The sequence below is a fragment of the Myodes glareolus genome, chromosome 2 (genome assembly GCF_982192425.1).
Source record: "Myodes glareolus chromosome 2, mMyoGla1.1, whole genome shotgun sequence".
In the NCBI taxonomy this organism is placed as follows: Eukaryota; Metazoa; Chordata; class Mammalia; order Rodentia; family Cricetidae; genus Myodes; species Myodes glareolus.
In genome coordinates, this window is record NC_142027.1 from 133,587,631 (window position 1) to 133,609,656 (window position 22,026).

At 46.4% G+C, this 22,026-nt stretch overlaps 1 protein-coding gene across 2 annotated transcripts; it reads right to left on the reverse strand.

Annotated features, from left to right (window-relative positions):
- Positions 1 to 1,463: 1,463 nt before the first annotated feature.
- On the reverse strand, positions 1,464 to 19,168 carry LOC148123168 (2'-5'-oligoadenylate synthase 1A-like). 2 transcript variants are annotated; one of them, XM_087903757.1, is made up of 7 exons: positions 18,916 to 19,168; positions 12,486 to 12,774; positions 9,754 to 9,935; positions 8,386 to 8,618; positions 7,555 to 7,708; positions 6,149 to 6,175; positions 1,464 to 1,923 (listed from the first exon to the last, which is right to left on the reverse strand). In XM_087903757.1, the coding sequence occupies exons 1-7, from the start codon at positions 19,087 to 19,089 to the stop codon at positions 1,891 to 1,893; spliced, it is 1,092 nt and encodes a 363-aa protein (XP_087759883.1). In that variant the 5' UTR covers positions 19,090 to 19,168; the 3' UTR covers positions 1,464 to 1,890. The 2 variants fall into 2 exon arrangements, with proteins under 2 accessions (XP_087759883.1, XP_087759882.1); XM_087903756.1 differs by having other exon boundaries at positions 18,907 to 19,167.
- Between the last annotated feature and the right edge of the window lie 2,858 nt (positions 19,169 to 22,026).

Consider the following 22,026-nt stretch of genomic DNA (forward strand, 5'->3'; position numbering starts at 1 on the left):
TCTTCAGGACTCTAGCATACCTGACTAACTTCGGGCAAATTTGTGGGCCACCTAGCAGCAGCCCAGAAACCCCTCACTGGAGTTTGGTGGTAGACTGTCAGCCTCTCCCTACCTTCTTCCGTGTGGAAATCCCAATAGGGTCACATCACAGAAAACCCAACATTTATGAGGTCCCCATTTCTATTATTTTATATTTTACTACAAGGCTCATGGCCTACTGACAAGGTTCTGGCTGGCAGCTTGTGTCTTTCCCTTCTGGCAGATACATGGTGTCTCCCTTACTCCGCCTCCTTTTCCCAGCATTCAGTTTAGGTTTCCCTGCCTAACATTGTTCTGCCCTGCTACAGACTCAAAGCATTTTCTTTATTCATTAACCAATAAAAGCAGCACATATACAGAAGGACTTCCCACACCAGACCCATAAGCATTGTTTGTTAAAAACCTTCTCTGTGTATCTGGGGGTGTTTCAGAAGAGGCAATATAGAATAGTAGACCAGTATCACCAGGGTCACCAAGGGCTCAGATAGAGCACAATGCAGAGGGTGATTTGTTCTGAGGTCTAGGGGACATGCATCTTCTCACACTCCGGGACTCTGGGGCTCCTGGTTCTCAGGGCTATTAGAGCAAGAACTGAATGAACGAGGGCTGGACGGACACACAAACCCAGTTATTAAGAGAGTGGGCACCGGGGGCAAGAGCAGGCTTTGGGAGCAGGTGCCCTGTGCAATGCCCTGAACTCTTATGTAAGCAGGGTACAAGAGTTGAGCACACATGGTTGTCTTTGGATCTGACAAATGAGTCGCTGATTCACAACACTGAACTATGGAACCATTAGGTCTCTGTGTGGAGTGTGTGTGTGTGTGTGTGTGTGTGTGTGTGTGTGTGTGTGATATTCCAGAACTTGGGAGATGGAGGGAAAAGGATGTCTGAGTTCCAGGTCAGACTGTGCCACATGAGATTTTGGGAAGCAGACATCCACTGTGATTTAACTCAGCGCATCGAAATTTCATCATTACCACAGACAACCAGGTTTCTGTTTTTATGACCACCAGTGTCACAAACCCAATTAACTTTTGTCATGCATTTCCTCAAACCCCAGTCTGCATGTTGCAGCCACCATGCATCTTCATGTGCACTGCTCACACTCTCGGGTCCCTGTAGCCATGTGCAGCTGCAGAATAGCATCTGAGTGGATGGGACAGGTCTTGAGTCTTGTCTTGGGGATGTGGACAGAAGGAACCAAGGATTCCTATCTTGAGTTTATGTGAGTTAAGAGACCTGGGAGATTTGTGTGAGTTATGTGACATCATAACTGTAATGAACTGGTTTTGCTCTGTCCACTGCTGAGTGCTCAGTGTCTGGACGCATGTGGTATGTGCTCAATAAACGAATCTAGATGAACAACGAACACACACACACACACACACACACACCTATAAGTCTATGAGTCGTCTCACACACCCTCATGGCACCTGCTCTGCTTTATTGCTGTTGATCAGACATTGGACAGATCCTCATAACCGGTGCAGAGACAGAAGTCAAGCTTGACTTTTCTCCCCCCATTCTAAATCTCTTGTGCCCCAAAGAACATTGTCAGAGGATAAGGCAGATGAAGCAGGCTGTGAGGAAGGGAGTATATGATGGGAAATGATGGAAGGGTGGGTGGGAAGGGGTCAGAAGCCTGGAGTATGACCCTACGTTAGACAAACCTGCACTGGGGCCTGAAGTAAGGAGGGTACATACCCTGTTTACTTAAAAGTACAGGGGATTGCACAGGGACACCTGCTCCCAAAATGAGCTTCCTTGGGCATCCTGCCCTCTCTGGTCAAGGCCTGTAGCAGAGGAGCACATCTCCTGACTCCAGAACCTTCTATGCAGTTGCTTTTGTGCTCACAGGAGGATGCAATTCCAGTTCTCGTTCACCTGAGAATGGAGGGAAGGCAGGGCACATCAGGTCTACACTGCTGTCAACCCAGCACTAAGGCAAGCTCTTGGCTAGTCTGGGCTACACAGCAGAAGCCCACAACAAAACAAAACAAAACACAAACAAAGAAACAAAACAAAAACAAAGGAAAACAGGGGCCTGGGGAAGCAAGCTCCATGGGAACACAAGCAGATCCACTTCAGGGACATTGATGGAACAGGACGGAGTCAGTGACCTGGGCCAGAGCAGATCTGAGACAGCGAACTCCACAGGAGCAGGTACAGGGGAGTAACTATTGAGCGAGTGAACCAGAGCCAGAGACCACTGAGGGTCCAGATGTGAATCTGGGACTTTCAAGGGAATATACCTAAGCCAGAACCCCTGTGGGTCTGGGCATGAATCTAGGACTTATGAGGAACTAGGTCTGAGCCAGGTTCCCTGTGGTTCTGGGCAGGAATCTGGGACCTCCGAGGGAGTAGGCAGGAACCAGAGATCTTTTTGGATCCAGGTGTGAGTCTGGAACCTCAGAGGGAGTAGGCTTGAGCCAGGACCTCTACGGTCTGGTTCATCAAAGGGAATAGGCAGGAAGCAGAAACCTCTGCAGGTCCAAGCGTGAATCTCGGACCTCTGAGGGAGTAAGCCTGAGCCAGATCCTCTGCTCAGATATGGGCACATGTGAGCCTGGGATCTCTGAGGGAGTAGACCAGAGCCAGAAACTTTTGCAGTACCAGTTCCAAGCCACGGACCTCTGCAGGAGTGGATCCAGACCAGAATTTACAGAAAGGTCAAAGCCGACAACCTAGGCTAAAGTGTGCCTGAGACAGCAAACTCCAAGGGAGTGAAGCAAAGCCCGGGGAGCACTAAGCGACCTCCAGGAACACGGAACAACCGTCTGAGCCTTGAATTCACTGGCACCTAGAAGATTAATCAGCAGTCACAGAAAGCCCCAACCACACTTATTAGAGGAAAAGATGAGTAGAAAAGGTAAGAACACACGCAACACCACAAAGAGCAACATGACACCAGTAAAACCTAGAGATCCTACAACAGCAAGACTTGAACACCAAATATAGATAAAGCAGAAGAAAATGACCTAAAAATAACTTTAGGAGAATGTTTGAAACTCTTAAAGAGGAAATGAGAAATTCTCTAAAAGAAAGGGAAGAAAAGACAAACAAAAAATTGAAAGACATCAGCAAATCCCTTATAGAAAACCAAGAAAAAGAAATCAAGCATAATGAAAGAAACTATTTGAGACTTGAAAACTGAAATAAAGACAATAAAGAAAACATAAGCCGAGGGAATTATAGAAACAGAAATCATGAGAAAATGATCAGGAACCACAAACACAAGCACGAACAGCAGAATACAAGAGATGGAAGACAGAATCTCAAGTGCTGAAGATACAGTAAAGGAAATAGACTCATCAGTCAACGAAAACATTAAATCTAACAAAATCTTAACCCAAAATATCCAGGAAATATGGGACCATGAAAAGGCCAAAACTAAGAATAATAGGAGAAAAAGTTCAACTCAAAAGCACAGAAAATATATTTAACAAAATCATAGAAGAAAACTTTCCCAACCGAAAGAAAGATATGTCTGTGAAGACACAAGAAGCTTACAGAATACTGCATACACTGGATCCAAAATAAATGTCCTCTCACCACATAATAAACAAAACACCAAACATACAGAGTAAAGAAAGAAAATTAAGAGCTGCAAAGGAAAAAGACCAAGTAACATATAAATGTAGGCCTACCAGAATTACACCTGACTTTTCAATGGAGACAATGAAAGCCAGAAAGTCATGGTCAAACGTTATACAGACATTAAGAGACACGGATATCAGCCCAGACGACTATACCCAGCAAAACTTTCAATCACCATAGAAGGACAAAACAAGTATTCCTTGACAAAACCAGATTTAACCAATACCTAGCCACAAACCCAGCCCTACATAAAATACTAGAAGGAAACTCCAACCCAAGGAAGTCGGCTACATCAACAAAAACACATTTGATGGTACCATAGCAGCAAATCCCAAAGAAGGGAAAAATGCACAAATTAACATCACTGACAATGAAAACTAAATTAACAAGAGATAGCAACTACTGGTCATTAATATCCTAATATAAATGGACTCAACTCACCTATAAAAAGGCACAGGCTAATGGATTGGATATGAAAAGAGAATCCATCCTTCTTCTGCATACAAGAAACATACCTCAACCACAAAGACAGACATCGTCTCAGAGTGAAGGACTGGGAAAAAGTATTCCAATCAAATGGACCTAAGAAACAAGCGGGTGCAGCTATCCTAATATCTAACAAAATAGACTTCAAACTAAAATCAATCAAAAGAGACAAAGAAGGACATTTCATATCAGTCACAAGAAAAACCCATCAAAAGGGAATCTCAATACTGAACATCTATACCCCCCAAAACAAGGGTACCCTCATATGTGAAAGAAACACTTCTAAAGCTAAAATCATATATTAAACCCCACACACTAATAGAGGGAGACTTCAACCCTCCACTCTCACCACTGGACAGTTCAATCAGACAAAAAATAAACAGAGAAATAAGGGAACTAACAGATGTTATAACTCAAATAGACTTAACAGACATCTATAGAACATTCCATCCAAACATAAAAGAATATACCTTCTTCTCAGAACTTCATGGAACCTTCTCGAAAATTGACCACATACTCTGTACAAAACAAGCTTCAACAAATACTAAAAAATTGGAATAACCCTATGTATCTTATCAGATCACTGAAATTTAAAGCTAGAAATCAACAGCAATACTAATTCCAGAAAGCCCACCTGAATCACCAATGGGTTAAGAAAGATATAAAGAAAGAAATTAAAGACTTCCTAAATTCAATGAAAATGACCACACAACATACCCAAATTTATGGGACACAATAAAAGCAGTGTTAAGTGGAAAGTTCATAGCACTACATGCCTACACAAAGAACCTGGAAAAAATCCCACATGAGTGACCCATATCTATCACCATGTACAAAACTCAAGTCCAAATAGATCAAAGACTTCAAAATAAAGCCAGCCACACTGAATCTTATAGAAGAGAAAGTGGGAAGTATACATGAATACAGTGGCACATGGAACCACTTCCTAAATATAACCCCAGCAGCATAGACACTCAGAGAGAGAAACAATGAATAAATTGGACCTCCTAAAACTGAGAAGCTTCTGTAAAGCAAAGGACAGAGTCAACAAGACAAAACGACATCCTACAGAATGGGAAAAGATCTTCACTATCAGACAGAGGTCTGATCTCCAAAATATACAAAAACTCAATAAATTGGTCATCAAAAGAACAAATAATCCAATAATAAAATGAAACACAGACCTAAGCAGAGAACTCTCAACAGAGGAATCTAAAATGACTGAAAGACACTTAAGGAAATGTTCAACATCCTTATTCATCAGAGAAATGCAAATCAAAACAACTCTGAGATTCCATCTTATACCTGTAAGAATGGCCAAAATCAAAAACACTGATGACAATTTATACTGGAGAGGTTGTAGGGTATGAGAACACTCCTTCATTGCTGGTGTAAATGCAAGCTGGTACAACCCCTTTGGATGTGAGTGTGGTGATTTGTCACAAAATTAGTAAACAACCTTCCTCAAGATGCAGTAATACCAATTTGGGTATATATCCAAAGGGTACTCAATCATGCCACAAAGGCATGTGCTCAACTATGTTCATAGCAGCTTTGTTTGTCATAGCCAGAACCTGGAAAAGACCTAAATGCCCCTTGACTGAAGAATGGATAGAGAAAATGTGGTACATTTACACAATGGAATACTACACAGCAGAGAAAAATAACGAAAGCTTGAATTTTGCAGGCAAATGGATGGAGCTAGAAAACATCATTTTGAATGAGGTAACCCAGACACAGAAAGACAATTATCACATGTTCTCACTCATAAGTGGTTTTTAAACATAAAGCAAAGAAAACCAACTCACAAATCACAATCCCAGAGACCATAGACAACAATGAGGACCCTAAGAGAAACATACATAGATCTAATCTATGTAGAAGTAGTAAAAGACAATATCTCCTGAATAAATTGGGATCATGGGGACCTTGGGATAGGGTTGAAGGGGAGGAGAGAGGTAGGGAGGGGAGCAGATAAAAATGTAGAGCTCAATAAAAAATAATAAAACAAAGAAAAACATCTAACCTCTTGATAGGGCACATCAACCTCCGTCTGTAACAGAAAACACACAATCATGTCAGGAGCCCACATTCCTACTTGGAAGGGTATGTAAATTAACTCTGGGTATGGGCACTATGACTGACCACCAAAGGCCAGCAATCCCCATGTTGGAAAGATGAACATCAGGACCTTTTGGGGAGGGGGTAGCACATTGTATGTACCTTTGCCTTCGGTCCCCTTAGTCAGTAACAGATCTACCAAATGGGAGACAGGGCCTAGTCACTGTCTGCTGTGAGACAGTTCTAGAGGCCACAGCAGCCACAGCTATCTCCCTCCTGGGTCCCTTCTCATTTCTTTCCGTGACCTTCTGAGGTTTGCTTCCCACACCCCCGCACCTATACTAAGCTCCATCCTGAGTGCATGCATGACCTCATCTGTTCCCTAGCATCAGAAAATCCCCTGTCCCATGAAATGAAATTCCAAGTGCAGGTCCCTCTGTGTCTCTTTGTCTGTGACACAGTCTGGCTGAGTCCTGTTGGCCGCATGACAATGAGACAGGAAAATGGGCTGCTTTAGAGCCCTGGCTTCAGAGTCCAGGGAATCCCAGCCCACCTTTCCTTAGCTGAGCATCCCTGAGCCAGTAGCTTCAGCCTTCTTCCCTTCTGCCTTCTTTATTTTGTTTGAATATCCTATGCTTGCTTGTTTGTGTGTGTGCATTTCTGTACACATGTAAATTTGTAAATATATGTGTGTACAATCAACAGAGAAGTCAACACTTCTCAAGTGCTCTCCCCTTTATCATTTTGAGGTGCACTGGACTGGATTCACCAAGTAGGCTGTGCTCCCTCGTCAGCAAGCCCAGGGATTCTTCCAATCCTGCTTCCCAAAATTGGAATGGCAAGTGCACATCTTCTTGTCTGAGTTATTTACATGGTTCTGGGGATGATAGGAGGCTCCTTATCTTTAATTATGTGGCAATTATTTTTTTGCCTGAGCCCCATCTCCAGCCCTGAGCCTTCTCATATCACCAGAAAGACAAGGATGTTTTTAAGCATACCTTGTAGAGCCCTAGTGAGGATCTAGTGAGCTACTGTATGATACAGAACACAGGACGAGCATGTGTGATGATCCAGTGAGCTACTGTATGATAAAGAACACTGGACAGAGCATGTGTGAGGATCCAGTGTATAATAAAGAGTGCAGGAAGGAGCCTGAACACAAAGCAGACAGTCAGAGCAGAGGCTGTCCTTCCTTAGGAGGCCGAGTGACAGGAACTCTGCAGGGGTGATGTGACAATCTCTGAGATTAACTGTAAAGCAATCGGTGTGGCAAGAAAACCTATAAGCCTGGGCATCTTTGTCTGAATATTCTTGAAATAGATGGCGTGACCAGATCTGTGTACAGGGGACAAGATGATGACAAGTTCTCACCGGCACATCCCAGGATCCCACTAGGGAACCATCCCATCTTTTAAAGCATGGGTATCGCAGCCAGGCTACAGCCTCTTCTGCCAGCCGCCGCCAGCCCTCTGAGTTAGATCCAGCCACGTTCCCTGTTGGGTCAGCTGGGTCCAGGATCACAGGCCTGCAGAGAAATATTCAGAGAGGGAAGTGATCAGCTGACCAGGGCTACAGATACCACTGCACAGGGACAGGGGAGGAGCCCAGCAGAGCTCTGCTATCCAAAGTTTATCCTGAGTCCCTGCCCCACAGTATAGAGCAACCCTGGCGGGGTGGTTGGACACAACCTGAAAGGCCTGGGTTAGAATCCTCTACACTTTAGTAGCTGTGTGTCCTGGGTCAGGTCTCTCAGCCTCTCTCATCTGTGTGGTGGGTAGTCTCATAAGATGGGATATGAAGGCTGAAGACAGCACAAGGTCAACACATAACCTTTCCTCAGGTGACGAAGTCTACAGCATTGTTTACTGTTCACTAGTCCGGCACTGTTCTATGTCTCGCAGCCCTTACGATACTGCTACAGCTGGAACAGCTCGGTTCCGGCTCCATGCGCTCCCCTCTCTGCTGGACAAGGTCAGAGCCTTGGTTTTCTCATCTGCAGACAGGAGAACCCGCCCCTGACTCCCAGGGCTGCAGGTCCTCATGTCAATCAGGTGACAGCAGGACAGTGCCCAGTGACAGAACAAGAGATGCTCTATTGACACGGAGCTCCCACTATTTCCACTCCCTATAGCTCCCTCCCTATTTCCACTGCTATAGCCTGGAGCCCCTGGTGAGGAGCTGAGTCATGGAGAAACAGACTACCTGGTTCTTCTGAGCTGACTGAGCAGGTAGTTGGAGATGTAGTCGTCTTGAAAGTCATAATAATCTGTCCAGTAGATTCGAAGCTGCCTGTAATTGGTGACCAGTTCCAAGACTGTCCGAAAGCCCTGGGCTGTGTTGAACTCAGTGTCTCCACTCCCTTGTTCCCAGGCATAGACTGTGAGTAGCTCCAGGGCATACTGTGCGGGCAGCGGCTTCCCTAGCTTCTCCTTGCACTGAGAAGAGAAAAGCAATGAGAGAAATGGGCCTGTCAGCCGTGTGGGGCCACTTCTCACGGGGTCAGTTCAGCTGCCACCTGATGTTGTCATCACAGGTTTATTGACACACAGTCATATCCAACCTTGTAGATTCAGTCTTTGTGCACTACCATGCTATAGCCAAGGGCTGTGTGGTTGAGATGGAGACCGTGTGGTCCACAGAGACTGAGCATTTACCAGCAGACACAGGAGGAATCATGCTCATATCCCAGGAAGCAAATCAAAGTCAGGCTTGTGAGGAACCCACTCCTAATTCCAGCCTAAGCGGATGGAAATAGGGGTCCCCAGGACTATATGACGATCCAGAAGTGCTGATTCAGCACACTGTGGGCTCAAGTGTGAGACCCTGTCTGGACACAAAAAAGGTGGGGAGTGACTGAGGACCTGGCATCGCTCTCTGGTCTCCACATGCTTATGTACACACATGTACAATCATAGGTGTGTGCTCTCATGAACAGGTTCACATATACTCAAACCAGATCTATCTCACACATATATAAAAACTCCAGAAATATTGCAGGATGGTTATTAAAAGAAAACGTAGCTTGACACATCAGGAAAATCTAAGTCACTGTAAGTACCAGTGCATTAAGAAGACACTAGAAATCCATAAATCAGGTTTGGTGTGAGGGTGTGTATCTTTTATTCCAGCAATGGGAGGCAGAGGTAGGCAGAACTGTGAGTTCAAGGCCAGTCTGGTCTACATAGTGAGTTCCAGGACATCAGTAGCTTCCTAGTGAGACCCTGTCTCTAAATAATGCAAGAAAGAAAGATAAAGAGAAACCCAGAGTTCACAATGACACGTGAAAAATGAATTCGATGCAGCTGAAGAGTGAGTTGGTTGAACAGAAACTGGACTAGAAGAAATCATTCCTAACTAGCATGGGAAGCCCTCCTTCCTCTCAGGTCCCTCCCTCCCTCCCTCCGTCTTCTTCAGCATCTCCTCCCTGACTTCCCCTTCACCTCACAACTCTCTTTCCCTTCCCACCACTCCTCCCTCCCACCTTGTTCCTCATCTTTCTTCCTCTTCATCACCCCTTCCATTCTCTGCCCTGTAAGATGGGGCCCACAGTGGCTGGACCAGATGCCATACCAGTTGGTACCAGTGCTTGACCAGGCGGATGAGACTCTTCAGTTTGGTTGGACGATGCTTCAGGAAGTTTCTCTGGAGCTCGGTGAAGCAGGTGGAGAATTCGCCTTCCTTTCCCAGGGAGGTGCACTCACTGATGAGGTTGGCGTAGATTTGGGGGTCAGGCTTGATGTAGTTGAGTTGACCTGTCAAGGAAGCTTCATTCAGCTAATAGCACAGCCCTTCTCTGTGGTCCTTTGGTCTATCTGGGGGGTGACAAGCTCACTGACTATGGAGTTCATTCAATAGCGTAGAGTTTTAGCACAGCACAGCAGCAAACATCACTCCCCATTCATCCATGTGTCGTCCCTCACCTCAGGACTGCACACACCTGGAAAGTGCCTGCCACCAGCTGGGCCTGGAGACAGGAGGAGGAGGAAACAGTACACTGAGGTCACACACAAGAGAGCCGCACAGTCATCTAAGAATGGCCAACCATGCCCTGGTGTCCAGCATCTTTTGCACAGTGTATGTCCTCTGTGTACACTCCTGCTTGTGTCTGAGTTTACTGCAGAGATGTCTGCTGCATTTTCTGCCATATACCTTGTGCTTATGATGTCTCTGCCCTATTTGTGTCTGGTGTATATGTTGTTTGTGTGTGTTTGAGAGAAAGTATACACATATGTTAAGAGGCCATGGGAAGACATAAGGTGTCTCCCTTTATAGTTTGTCACCTGCTTCCTTTGAGACAAGGTCTCTCTGTGGGCAAGGAGTTTGGCTGACAACCAGCAGACCACAGAGATTTTCCTGTCTCTGGCCATGTAAGCCCTTGGTTAGAGGTCAATGTGTAGTCCTTTCTGTTTAGGTGAGTGTTGGGGATTTGAACTCAGGTCTTCATGCTTGTGTAACAACTGCCTTTAGCTACTGAGCTCTCTCCCCAACAGCTGTGTGTTTTCACTGAATGAGTTTCCGTCGGACCTAAATGAATATCACGTGGTTTTGTTTGCCCAGGTCCTAAGAGGAGTAGGGTGTGTGTGTGTGTGTGTGTGTGTGTGTGTGTGTGTGTGTGTCCAGAGCTTGTAGAGTGGTTAGGCAGTAGACTAGGGAACACATATGGCTGTGTGTGAGTGCATGTGCACATTTGCGTAGACTAGACGGGCAGCAGGCTGTGTCCTAGGAGTGTGCACGTGTGTGGTCACGGCTGTGGCAGATCTAGGTGTGTGCACGTGTGTGGCCATGGCTGTGGCAGACCTTACCATCAGGCTTTGATGCTGGCACATGGCAAAATCACTCTGTGATCCTGGGACATGCCCTGTCACTCAGTGACCCGGCAGAGTTTCAACTTCAAGGTTCACCACACAGTAGGGCATCGACTAAGTCATCTTGGGTAGAGTTGTGAGTGAGGTCCTCTCTTGGGATGTCACTCACCGTCATTTCCTAGGGGGTCCTTCTGTGGGGGCCCCACTTTCCTACTGGAAAGCTGCTGAGGCTGGGGAAGTCCATGTCCAAGACAGCCTTCTGGGGAGTCACCTCCAAGCTCATTTCTGGGTCATTGCCTTTGCACCCCTTCCTGTCAGCTAGTATCCAAGTCTCTTGTGATTTTCTACAGTATACTGCCCTGTTTTTACTTCCAGTCTGGCCTCTCATTCTCTGCTGCTTGAGACTCTGTGTTGTTAATATGGCTTTCCTAATCCAAGGGCAAGTGACTTGCAAGTTAATAGGAGCAGATCACACAGTGTCCAACAGAGGGTGCTGTGTTTCCCCAATGTAAAGTCTCAACTATTCTCTGAGCTCCCCAAGTCCCACTGTGCTTTCAGGGAGTGTTCTTGGTAGCTTTTGGGTAGAGTTGGCCAATTTGTAATTTTGGAAATCTCTCTCTCTCACTCTCTCTCTCTCTCTCTCTCTCTCTCTCTCACACACACACACACACACAGGCCTCAGCACAGGTCTGAAGTCTCCTTCTCTTTGATAGAAGATTAAACAGATTCTTATCTAAACCTCTGTCCCACTCTAAGAATCTCAGAATTTCCACACATCCACAAAGAGAGCCGACCATTGTGCAGGTGTTCTGTTGGATGCTCCTGAGGCTGTGGAAACGACTCCCTTAAAGGGATCGATAGGCAAGTAAAAGGAACTAAAATCTGATTCCCAGCACCCACATAAATTCTGAGGTAGGGATCAGCACCTGAAATCCCGTTGCTGGGAAAATGGAGACAGAGGGACCCCTCGGGCTCGTTATTTGACAAGATAAGTGGATCAGCTGACCCCAGGGCAAAGGTCAACCTATCTCAAACAAACAGACAAACAAACCAGGCTGTCTTGTAGGAGGAAACCTGAGTGAAGACCTGAATATATCTGAGTATATTTGTTTACAGCCTGAGAGTCCTCTCCTGCAGACACCAACTACATACCGGCCACCCCTCCCCCACCCTGTGCTGTACCTAATAAACATGGTGAGGATCCAGGCTGCAGAAGGTTGTGGGAGCAGCTCCATCAGAGTTCACACCTCACTGCCCCCAGCTGCATACTGCCAGAGCCACCAAGGTGGGCCAGCAAATCCCAGGACAGTCTCTCAGCAAAAGCAGCTCCTAAGTAACTAACATCCAAGACTGGCCTCTGGACTTTACCCACACCTGCAAACATGTGCATAGATCTGCACACGTGTGAACATCCCCACACATGCACACGCACATACACACACAGGAAAAAAATGAGAGAAAGGATGGAAAGGGGAGCTGAGGCTCCGAGTGCCTTACCCAGGACATCATAGGCAGGCAGCACATCAAACTGCACCTCCTGTTGAAGTCGGGAGGAACTCAGTGTGAAGCTGAGTGCCCGGGGATTGGGCCACCATGAACTCTGAACCTCAAACTTCACTCCAATAAGTCCCACCAACTGCAATGCACACAGCTGTTTCTGAATTTCCCGGATGAACTCTCCGCGTTGGTTTAACTGGTCCTCGAAGCTGGAGAGATTGTTAAGGAACACCACCAGGTCGGCGTCTGACCTGCCCTTGAGAGCTGTGCCTTTTCCCGAGGAGCCGCCCTGAAAGACAAGGATGAGAATGACAGGCGACAGGCAGAGCCATGGCCAGCAGTCCAGGCTCTCAGCAGCCTAGGGGTCCACCACCCAGGGAGATGGTTAGGTGGAGAAAGCCGGCACATGCGCAGTGGAATACTAGTCAGCCCCGAGAGTGAAATCAGGTTCTATGCAGGAAAATAGATGATTCCGGATCTCCTCATGGTATGAGAGATAAGTCAGATTCAGAATGACAGATATCAGTGTTTATCTCTGAAGTCTAGATTTAAATATGATTGTGGGGGGGGTGAGAGAGGGGGGCAGGGAGGGAGGGAGAGAAGTGAGATTATGTGCATGAGGCAGAGAAGGGGTCTAGTAAGGAGCAAGAATGGGTCATGAGAGAAGACAAAATGGTACATTTTCTCCCTGTGGAATCCAGATTTAGCTGCACACACGCATGTGACATGAAATCAGAGGGGGACTCTCTAGGGGAGGTCAGCGTGGGAGTAAAGGGCGGGATGGTAGTGGGCAAGAGGAGGCTGAGTAAACACAGACATATGAGACTATTGTCACGATCCCCAGTGGTAGAAGAATGTTGAAGGAATGGACTAAATGCACGCCACGTGCTTGCATGAAGATAACCTGCAACAGTTTTAAAAAATCACAGGACAAAAGCTGAAATTAAGAATTGAAATCACAAAGAGAACGCTTTTGAGACAATAATGGTACTGGAAGAGCCTCCTGCTAGCATCCAGGCACATCTGGTCCCGCCCTGGGGACCTGACAGAGTGCATCATCCAGGCAGTACCTTGTCCCTTTAAAAGGCAGAACTCAACCTACTTCTCTCTTTCTTCTTCCTCTTTCTCTCTATCTCGTATCTCTCTCTCTCTCTCTCTCTCTCTCTCTCTCTCTCTCTCTCTCTCTCTCTCTCCCTCTCTCTCACTTTCTCCTTTTGCTCTTCCCACGAGCACTCTGTGCTCCTTTACTCTTCCCCCTCTCTCTTCCCTTCCCTGACTCCCTTCCCTTGCTCCAATAAAACTCCCCACATAAGCTCTGTCTGCATGGTGTGTCTGTCTCTCACCTGCCATGTCGCCTCTAGGCCCGCAAAGGTCCTATCTCCCACCATTACATAACATTGGTGCCACATGACTTGACAGGTTCTCCTGGCATTTCCTCCTGCCCGCTGGCAGTCTGAGGAGCACCGGGACCCTGGGGCCCTGAAACCCAGTCACTTTTACAACTAAGGATTGCTGGGATCCCACATCCAACATCAGTACATCTGAAAAGTCATCTTTCTCTGGCCCTGCTTCCATGAATGGGGATTCATCTTATGTTACAGTCCAGGCTGAATTTCTGGAAATCTAGAGTACAGCCCTGGACCTTCTGCCTATCTCAATACCCAACTCAGATATCAATCCGAATGGCCAATTACTGGCGCTCCATGCCCTGATATTTCACGGACCTTTACAACTTTTGCCGCTGATCCCATAGTTGGAAAGGTGTACCCTATCACAGCTCTCTCCGTCCTTGCCCCTAGTTTTCATTTGCTTGTCTCTCTGCTTCTTGCTCCCAGCATGTGATCCAGCCACACTGAGATCCTCTATCCTACCCACTTCTGCTAACCCATCACATGGCCTCCTGCTGCATCCCTCTGTGCCTAAGGCTCAGCCTGTCCGGGGCGGACCCTCCCTCTGCCTGGGACTGTCTACCCCCTTATAAAAGTTCTGCTTCACTGGTCATCTCATGCTTGTGTTCAAATGTCTCATTCTTCTGTTTGTCCTGTCTTTGTTAGCTCCTTGCCTGCCTCCTGCCACTGCTGCCACTGCCATCCCTCCGCTGGGCAGGTCCTTCTTTCCCACCCAGTTGCAGGCTGGCCTGAGACATGCAGCATATGGCTCAGGATACTTGGGATGTTTGCTGTCTGTTTCATATGTGTGAAAAAAAATGTGTGTGAAAGGCGTGGCCACAACCATGTGATTCTGAATGTCCTGTATGTGTGTCTTGCTAATTGACTATGAATTAAAATCTATACAACTGCTCTAAAAATTTCTCACATGGTCTGTCAGTACATTATAACACGTGTATAGGTGCCATCTTGTTTAAGGGGAAGGACAGATGACCTAACCACCATCTTTACTAAGGTTAAAGACTACAGTTCTTAGCCCCAATGTGCCCTCTCTGTTTTCTCTCCCTGTGCTGACTGCGGGCAGGTGCCGAGTCTGGAACAGGTGTGCATTGGTGCTGTAGCCCTGTATCCCCACCCCCACCCCGGGCATGTCTACGTCTTTCTGCAGCTTGAGGATGTTGTCCTCACAACCCTTGACTTCCCTCCAGGCAATGGTCTGACCTAGGAGATCCCAGAGCCTGGTTCTGGCCTGTGTGGTTCTGCCCTGTGCAGCACCCACAGCCTAGCTCAGCTTCTGCCTTTAAAAGTGCCCGCCAGGAATAATTCATTCGCTCTTTTTCCCTTTTGCTTGCTTGTCTCTAATTTCCTCTTTCACTGACTCTGTGGGGTGTGGCATGTTTGCACAGTGGCAAGTTTGGCAGGGCCTGCCATGGCACCCACTTCATGCAGGGACCCCACCTACCTGCTCCACCTGTAGTGAATCTGCTCTCTTTGACCTGCAACAAATCTACTGTCTCATTCACTGGTGGCTTTGATTCTCCACTTTCTTCCTTTTTCTCTGCTCCAAAGACCTGCTTCTGTCTGTCTACTCTCTTTCTCTAAATGCTCTGTCTGTTTGCTACAACTTGAGAGTCAGAAATGGAAGAGTCTTGCTCATCACACCCTGGTTCTCCCTTTCTTATTTTCTCAAACGCTGTTTAGTATATGTGTGTATGCATATAATTTATATTTATCCCTATATGTGTACATGTAAACTAGCTTTAACTCTGTGTGTGCATGTATGTAGCTATTGTCTAAGAAAATGCTCTAAACAGTCCTAATGAGCTCTGTTCATGGTGTCTCCTTCTAGACTAAGAAAAAAGTCTCAAGTACTTTAAATTAGCATGTACTTTTAGATGATGATAAAAATATATGGTTTGATCTGCTGCAGCACACTGTATATGTGATTCAGCTCTAAAATATAGACTATATGATAAAAATTTAAGGTTATAAAGATCTATCTCAGACTAACAAAAGCTATCTTAGAGATGTATACCACCTGTCCTTCCTGTGAGCTGTTTACAAGGGAGCCCTAACAAAGCAATATTAAATTAAATCAAGTGTAAACTAAACATAGAAGATTATTTCCTCCCCTACTGTGTGACCTTCACTATTGTCAGTTTTTAGTGTTAAGCTTCTAGAAACAAATAACTATTCAGATAAACCCAATGCACAGAAGTCCTCAAATGCTCAGAGATCTGCAGAATATTGCATTTAAGAAGTTTAACTAATATGCTTTTCATAAAAAAGAGTCATGCCAGCTCCTGGCACCGCCCCCATTCCCTCCAAAGAAGATGGATCTGCACAGAAGAACCTCCACCTGGAACTTCATAAGTGGCATCATTAGACACTGAGGGAAAAAAATGCCTTTCACCTCAATTGCTGCAAAACCCTCTTCAGACTGTGATCAGCAGGACCCTGGAGAATAGACTGCCTCAGGTCGCCTAGAACAAGGGTCGGCTGCTCCCCCGAGGAGCCCTTACTCCACAGAAGCCTGTGGGGTCTTCTGAGACCTTGCAGATCTACATCTTCCAGCCAGAAGATGGATGCTGTCCTGAAACCTTTGCGACCTTGGGGGACCCTGTGGTGGTCGCCTTGGTAGCCAAGCAAGTAAGTCTCTGCCATTTCTAATCATTAATTCAGGTAAAATTTATTCCTCTCAGGACCTGACGCTGTTGGACGACTGTAGCTCTGCCGCTTTTACAGCAGCAACCAAGTCTTCAGTCACCTTCTCAGCTCTCTGTGTAAAAATTCAGGTCCCAGGCCTCGCTCTCCTGGAGCTAATACTAAGTCTGGACACAGTTCACCTTGCTCCAAGACTCAGAAAGAGAAACTCACTAGACTGATTTCTCCCGAGTATTAGGGAGACACCATGATGACAGGGAAGGGGCAGGTGCTTTAAGGGCCACTTCTGTAAAGATAGAAAAACTTGAGATATGCAGATCTCAGAATGTTTTAGGGTCTAAGAATGTGTTTTAAGGTGGGTAAATGCAGGTTATTAAGGTGTGCAAATGTAAATTATAAAGTATAGGCAGGGGCTGCCTATTCATTTCCTGGCCACCCAGATCCAAAATGATCACACAGAAACTGTATTCCTTAAAACACTGCTTGGCCTATTAACACAGGCTAACTAACTCTTACATCTTAAATTAACCCATTTCTACTATTTTGTATTTTATTACAAGGCTCAAGTTTCTGGGGCAGGCGTCTGTCTCCTTCGGCAGCTGCATAGTGACTCTTAACTCACCCTACACTCTGTATATCGGTTTAGATTTCCCATCTGGCTCTATTCTGCCCTGCCATGGGCACAAAGAAGCTTCATTATTAACCAGTGGTAATAAAACATATTCATAGCATAAGGAGGGGAATCCCACATCAATAAAGCTCTGAGGAAAAAGGCTTAAGAGCTGATAAAGAGAAAATGATTTGAGACATTTAAAAGAATGAACCACGTTCCAGATCTCTCTCTCTCTCTCTCTCTCTCTCTCTCTCTCTCTCTCTCTCTCTCTCTCTCTCTCTCTCTCTCTCTTATTATGCTACTGTTACACTCAGACTCCAAAAACTCATAGTCTTAGCAATAATCAATACAATTCTGATAAGCTATTAACCTAGCTTGTGCAGAGTCCTAACCTCTGGACTATGCTATCATAGCCACAAGCTCAGGATGTTGAGTCCCTTTGGTTGTTTCCTAACTATAGACTTAAAAGGTCCTTTTCATTGTGCTAAAAACATCTGTCTCAGTTTTCTGGATAGAAGAAAGAGCATTAATGCTTTCAACCAGCATCACTTCTGGTGAGTGTACTGCTGTTTCTATGATTTAAATTCAAATACAGATTGTAAGCAGTAAAAGTTCTGATGTGTCTAAAACTTTTTGAAAACTCAAAGAATTCTTGTAAGTTCCAGGAAGACTACTTGGATTCACCTCAGATATGTTGGATGCACTCCAGATAAGTCCTGCTAATCGACAGCCTGTGCCTCCCCAGCTGTCCCTGGTCTTGACACTCCCCTCTCTCAATGACCAGAATCCAAGAAAAAACAATTCCCTAAACTTAACCGAGTCCTCTGCCCTGCCAGCATGTTGCCAGGTCCCAGAGGTGCAGACAGTTCCTTAGATCCTGGACAGCAGTGGAACCACCAGCTACCCCAGGACGTGCCCAGCATTCCCGCTTTCCCAGGTTCCCCACGTAAGGTTGACACCCCACGAACCAGCAGGAAGCAGTCTCGAGAATTCATGCCCTCATTTCCCTAACCTGTCACACCTAACTCCTCAACCTTTTAATAAATAAAAGGGAGAACATTAGCATCCAGGCACATATGGTCCCTGCACCCTGGATACCCGACAGAGTGTGTCACCTAGGCAGTACCCTGTTCCTTTAAAAGGCAGAACTCTGCCTACTTCTACCTTTCCTTCCTCTTCATCTTTCTCTCTGTATCCCTCTGTCCCCCTTTCTCTTTCTCTCTCCTTTTCTCTCTCTCTCTTTCCACAAGATCACTCTGTGTTTTCTTCCTCTCTTCTCTCTCTCCCATTCCTTCCTCCAATAAAACTCCCCACGTAAGCCCTGTCCGAATGGTGTGTCTGTCTCTCACCTGCCATGTCACCTCTTGGCCCGCAAAAGTCCAATCCCCCACAATTTCTTAACACCTCCCTATATTAAATGCAGAGCACACTCACTAACACACGTGTACACCCCAAAGAGCTGAGTTGGCGTCACAAGATGACATTTCAGCAGCCATGAAATGTCTGCTGAGTTAGGTACTGTTGTCATGAGGTCCCTTCTGACAGGTGGGAAACATGGACAATGAGGCTCCCTCTGTCCAGTCATCCAGCACATGGGGTCTCTGTTCTGCTCTCTACCTTGTGTCACAGCAGGGGTGCACATGAGAACACTGGGACACAGAGAGGTAGGTAACCCACTCCCACTCAGGGCTGCAGCCTGGCTCCTGAGGGTCCGCTCCCTCCCCACCAGGGTCAGCTCAATTGGAGGGGGGCTCACCTTCACCACCTTGGAGACCCTCACAGGGTGGGCGGCACCTCGGAAGCATCTCTCCTTCAGGAAAGCACATATGATGTTGATGGCTGCTCTGACCTCAGTTCGGAAGATGGTGTCAGGAAGGAGGTGGTCCTCTATGAACTTGTCCAGCTCTCTGGAAGAGGTTTTGCTGAGTTTCTGGGTCATCCTTGGGTCAGCTGTGTTTGCTGACTGTGGCACTGCCGCTGGAGTCAGCTGCACCTTATATCCACTGCTAGTTTCTGTTTCCTAGAAAGGGCGGGGCTATGCGATCACACCTCTGCCTCTAGGGTCTATGACTTCCGGACTCCCTGACACTCTGGTGCTTCAGCGAGGTCTTATGTTTGGGTTCTCAAACCCTCATCCTGCAGGAAGCATTTTAACATATTGTTTTGTTTTTTCCTTCCTGGTCTTCTACTGTTACTGAAAGAATGGTTTATAGTCACCTACACATTTGACAGCAATATACACACTCACTAAAGTGTGAAGAGCAAGTAAGAAACATCCAGAAGATGCTGGCATCCAATTTCACCACTGCTGTGCTCGGTGTGTGGCAGGTGACTGGTCCATACCAGGACAATATGATGAGTTGTCTGCCCAGGCCATGGCAAGCTGGTTCAACCTTCAGGTTTCGCAGTTCCCTGGTTCTCAGGTGCACACCCATGTGACCATCATCCAAGACACTATCTGCAATGGTTTCACTGCCCTCCCACCCCATCTGTCCATCATACAGGCTGAAGGGTTCATATTTCTTTAATGTAAGATCTCACTATGTTGCCTCAGGATAGACATGAACTTGGGAATCTGCAGCATTGGCCTCCCAAGTTCTGAGGTTACAGTGGTCTGCCATTCTGTCCAGCTGCCATTATTAGTCAATTGTCACTCCTAACTTCAATAATGTAAAGTGCTGACTTACACCCAGGACAAATCGATCACTATGAGTAACTAGCCTGTCTCAGAAGTTGTGGATGTTCATCATGGCAAGGAGGTCCATACTTGCTATTCCAAGTTCTGGGAGTCTGACACAGAAGATGAGACCCTGCCTTGAAAAACAAGTATGCATGTGCGTACACACACATGCACACACACACATACACACACACATATACATGCACACACACATGCACACACACACATACACACACATATACACACATGCACACACACATACACACACACATATACATGCACACACACATGCACACACACACATACACACACATATACACACACATACACACACATACACACACATACACACACATATACACACATACACACACATACACACAGACATATACACACACATATACACACACATACACACACACACACACACACACACACACACACACACCCTGAATCACTGCTAGAATCTCTGCAGAGAACAAGAAATGGAGGACAGAGGAAATAACTACCACAATGACTTTGTCGGCAGTCATGGCCACAAGTCCTGTATGGCTTTAAGGAATTTTGTTTTTGAAGAAGCAGGAAGCTATGGTGGCATCATTCATGTCAGAAGCCTGCCCTTAGCAAAATGTACAGTCTTCATGGCCTGGTTGGTAATGGAGGCCCCTTGGTTTACCCTGACTCTGGTAGTTTGAATGTATTGTCCCCATGATTTTACAGGAAGTGGCACTATTAAGAGGTACACATTGTTGGAGGAAGGGTGTCACTGCGGAGGTGGGCTTTGAGGTCTCACGTGCTCATCATACAATGCTGAGTTACAGTCCACTTCCTGTAGCCTTCCGAAGATGTTGCCAGCACCTTGTTGGCCTGCATGCCACCATGCTCCCCACAATGATAATGGATTAACCTTATGAAATGCAAGCAAACCACCCCAATTAGATGTTTTCCTTTATAGGAGTTGCTGTGGTCATGGTGTCTCTCACAGCAATAGACTCCCTAACAATGACACTGACCTTGCCTGAGGGTTGTGATGCTGAAGACCCTTCACATAAGTGCTGGGACAGGATGACGAGAGCCCGGCTGAGGGTCCTGAGCAGATCTGGGTGAGGAATAAGAAAATTATATTTTAAAATATCCTATTACCTTTATTTCATGTGTGTGAACATGTGGGGGCAGAGGATAACCTACAGGAATGGGCTCTCTCTCCTTCTACCATGTGGGTCCCGGGATCAAGCTCAGACCATGAGGCTTGAAGAAACACCTGCCCCCTCTGAGCCATCTCACGGACCCTTTTTGTTGCTGAACAGAGTCTCATAGTCGAATAGGCCAGGCTAGTCTTCAACTCACAGCAATCCTCCTGCCTCAGTCCCCTGATTGCTGGGACTGTAGTGTGCCACAATGCCCAGCTCATCTATACCACTTCCATGCCCTGTGTGTGTCAAAGAGATCTGACATGTCACTCAGCCCAATGAGGCCAACGCCCCTGGCAAGCCTGACTGAGCCAGGGAGTGCACCGGTTACAAGGTTTAACCCTCTTGGCCACATGTGCAGCCGCTACTGGGCACACACTGTTATTCCTCACGAGCCCCTTGGAACTGACCAGCTCTGCAGGAGGTGACTGGTGCCTCTTGGATGGTGAAAAACATAATTGAATTAAGAATCCCTGTGCATTTTGAAAAATAGTTTTGAAATTTTCATAATACACATCCAATGCACTTTTTAAAATCAGATTCACCCTCCCCTTAGTCCTACACAGGTCATGATCCCCCCAACTCCTTCACAACTTCATGTCACTTTAGTGAATAAACCAGTGAACCCAGTTAGTGCTTCTTATATACACGTGGGTGTGAGTACATGCACTGGAATGTGGACAACTTGCCAGCGACCACACCCCTAAGGAAAATTAACTCTGTCTTGGTTGGGTTAATGCCAAGTTGACACAAGCTAGAGTCATCTGAGAGGCGGGAACTTCAACTGAAGAAATGCCTCCATCATAGTGGACTGCAGGCGGGAAGCAGCACCCTCCATGGCCTCTGCATCAGCTGCCCTGTATTGCTGCCCTGTGGGAGTTCCTGCTCTGACTGCCTTTGATGATGAACTGTGACAGGAAGCTGTGAGTGAAATGAACCCTTTCCTCCCCAAATTGCTCTTGGTCACTGTGTTTCATCCCAGCGATAGGATCCCCACGACACTCTC